Raw genomic sequence first — 1531 nt, 5'->3', positions numbered from 1 at the left:
TAGGAAATTTCGTCTACTTCGAGTAATTTTCATAAAATAATAAATTATTCAAAAGTAATCGATATCCTAATTCACTTTTAAAGGTCTCTTAGGAAAATATTTTGTGGATGGAGTTAAATCGATTGAATGGGGGAAAACACATGCAAGTATTGCAATTGAAGAGTTTGAGAAGGCTAACAATTCTATTGTGACTAAAACTGGCATTTGGTTACATGAATCTGGATTTTTGGGAGCCAGTCCAGATGGTTTGCTTTTCGATGAAAACTCTTCTTATTGCATTGAAGTTAAGTGTCCTTATAAATTTCGGAATGAAGACTTAAAAATTGCGCTTTCAAATTCAAAAGATTACATCATTAACTTTGATATAAGTAAAAAGGATTTCGTTTTAAATTCCAACCATGAATATTATGACCAAATACAAGGTCAAATGCAGATGACAAAAATGTCATCTGCAATTCTTATTATATGGACTACTAAATCTTTAGTTGCTTTCAAAATGTATAAAGATCCAAATTGGTAATCAAATATTGATATTTTATTAAATTTTTACCATCGTAAATTCGTACCTTATATTTTAACAGACAATTAATTTTTATAAATAACAAAATTTATATCCTTCTATATATTACATTTTATATACTTGAAATAGATAGCCTTTACTCTAGGAATTTCTTATAAAAAAAAAAAAAAAAAAAATATACTTGGGTTAATTTCATAATATAATTATAACAAATGGATTAATAAAACTTACATTTTCATTATAAAACTTTATATATCCTTTATATAATATATATAATAAATAATTACATAATATAATTTAAAAAAATTTTATTTGTATTAATATTTGTATACATAGTAAATAATTATCATTATATTATAATTTTTTTAACAAATAAAAATTGAATATTGGAATTTATATTTTATGTGTTGTCATTATTTACAAACAGATGCTCAACTTCTTTTATTATTGGATTTTGGAAATTTACTAATGCAGCACATAATTGAAATACTAATGACGACTTTGTATAAAGCGCTTTTGGTATGTGTGTTAAAATTTTAAGCTTCTTCAGCCTAACAATCACCCTTTCAACATGAATTCTGGCTCTAGCTATGCTCTATGTTTTCAGAACTTCACTTGGAGTGAATTGCGGAGACATAAGAAAAGGGGGAATGTTTAAGGAAGTTTCTGGAGGCATTAAGTCTGAAATTAGGAAGCCTTTATCAGCTAATACTAAATCACCTGGTTCTAATATATTTAATACTCCACAGTGGCCTACAATTTTTTTATCAGAAGTGGATCCAGGATACAATTTACTAGCATAAGTAATAACACCATTAGGAGCTACTCCAATAAGCCCTTTCAATGTATTTTTATTCTTATAAGAACTATATGTGAGCTTTTGATCCAAAAGGGATTTAGGAATATCGCATGAAATTTCAGTACAATCTAATGTTATTCTACAATTTTGAAAATGATTGAAACATTCTGGCAAGCAATTTTGGTTCTTATTCTGTGAAGGTACTGTATTCA

At 26.8% G+C, this 1531-nt stretch overlaps 1 protein-coding gene across 1 annotated transcript in view; it reads right to left on the bottom strand.

The window, feature by feature from the left end:
* Window positions 1–1115: 1115 nt before the first annotated feature.
* Window positions 1116–1531, bottom strand: part of LOC107884559 (transcriptional activator protein CzcR-like) — a 971-nt gene continuing 555 nt past the window's right edge. Inside the window, exon 2 of the mRNA XM_029485281.1 lies at window positions 1116–1511. Within this exon, the coding sequence (XP_029341141.1) occupies window positions 1116–1511 (396 nt within the window). The remainder of the gene's footprint in view (window positions 1512–1531) is intronic.

Source organism: Acyrthosiphon pisum, chromosome X (genome assembly GCF_005508785.2).
Source record: "Acyrthosiphon pisum isolate AL4f chromosome X, pea_aphid_22Mar2018_4r6ur, whole genome shotgun sequence".
NCBI lineage: Eukaryota > Metazoa > Arthropoda > Insecta > Hemiptera > Aphididae > Acyrthosiphon > Acyrthosiphon pisum.
The sequence above is the reverse complement of the archived record's forward strand: the minus strand, read 5'-3'. Positions and strand labels throughout refer to the sequence as shown.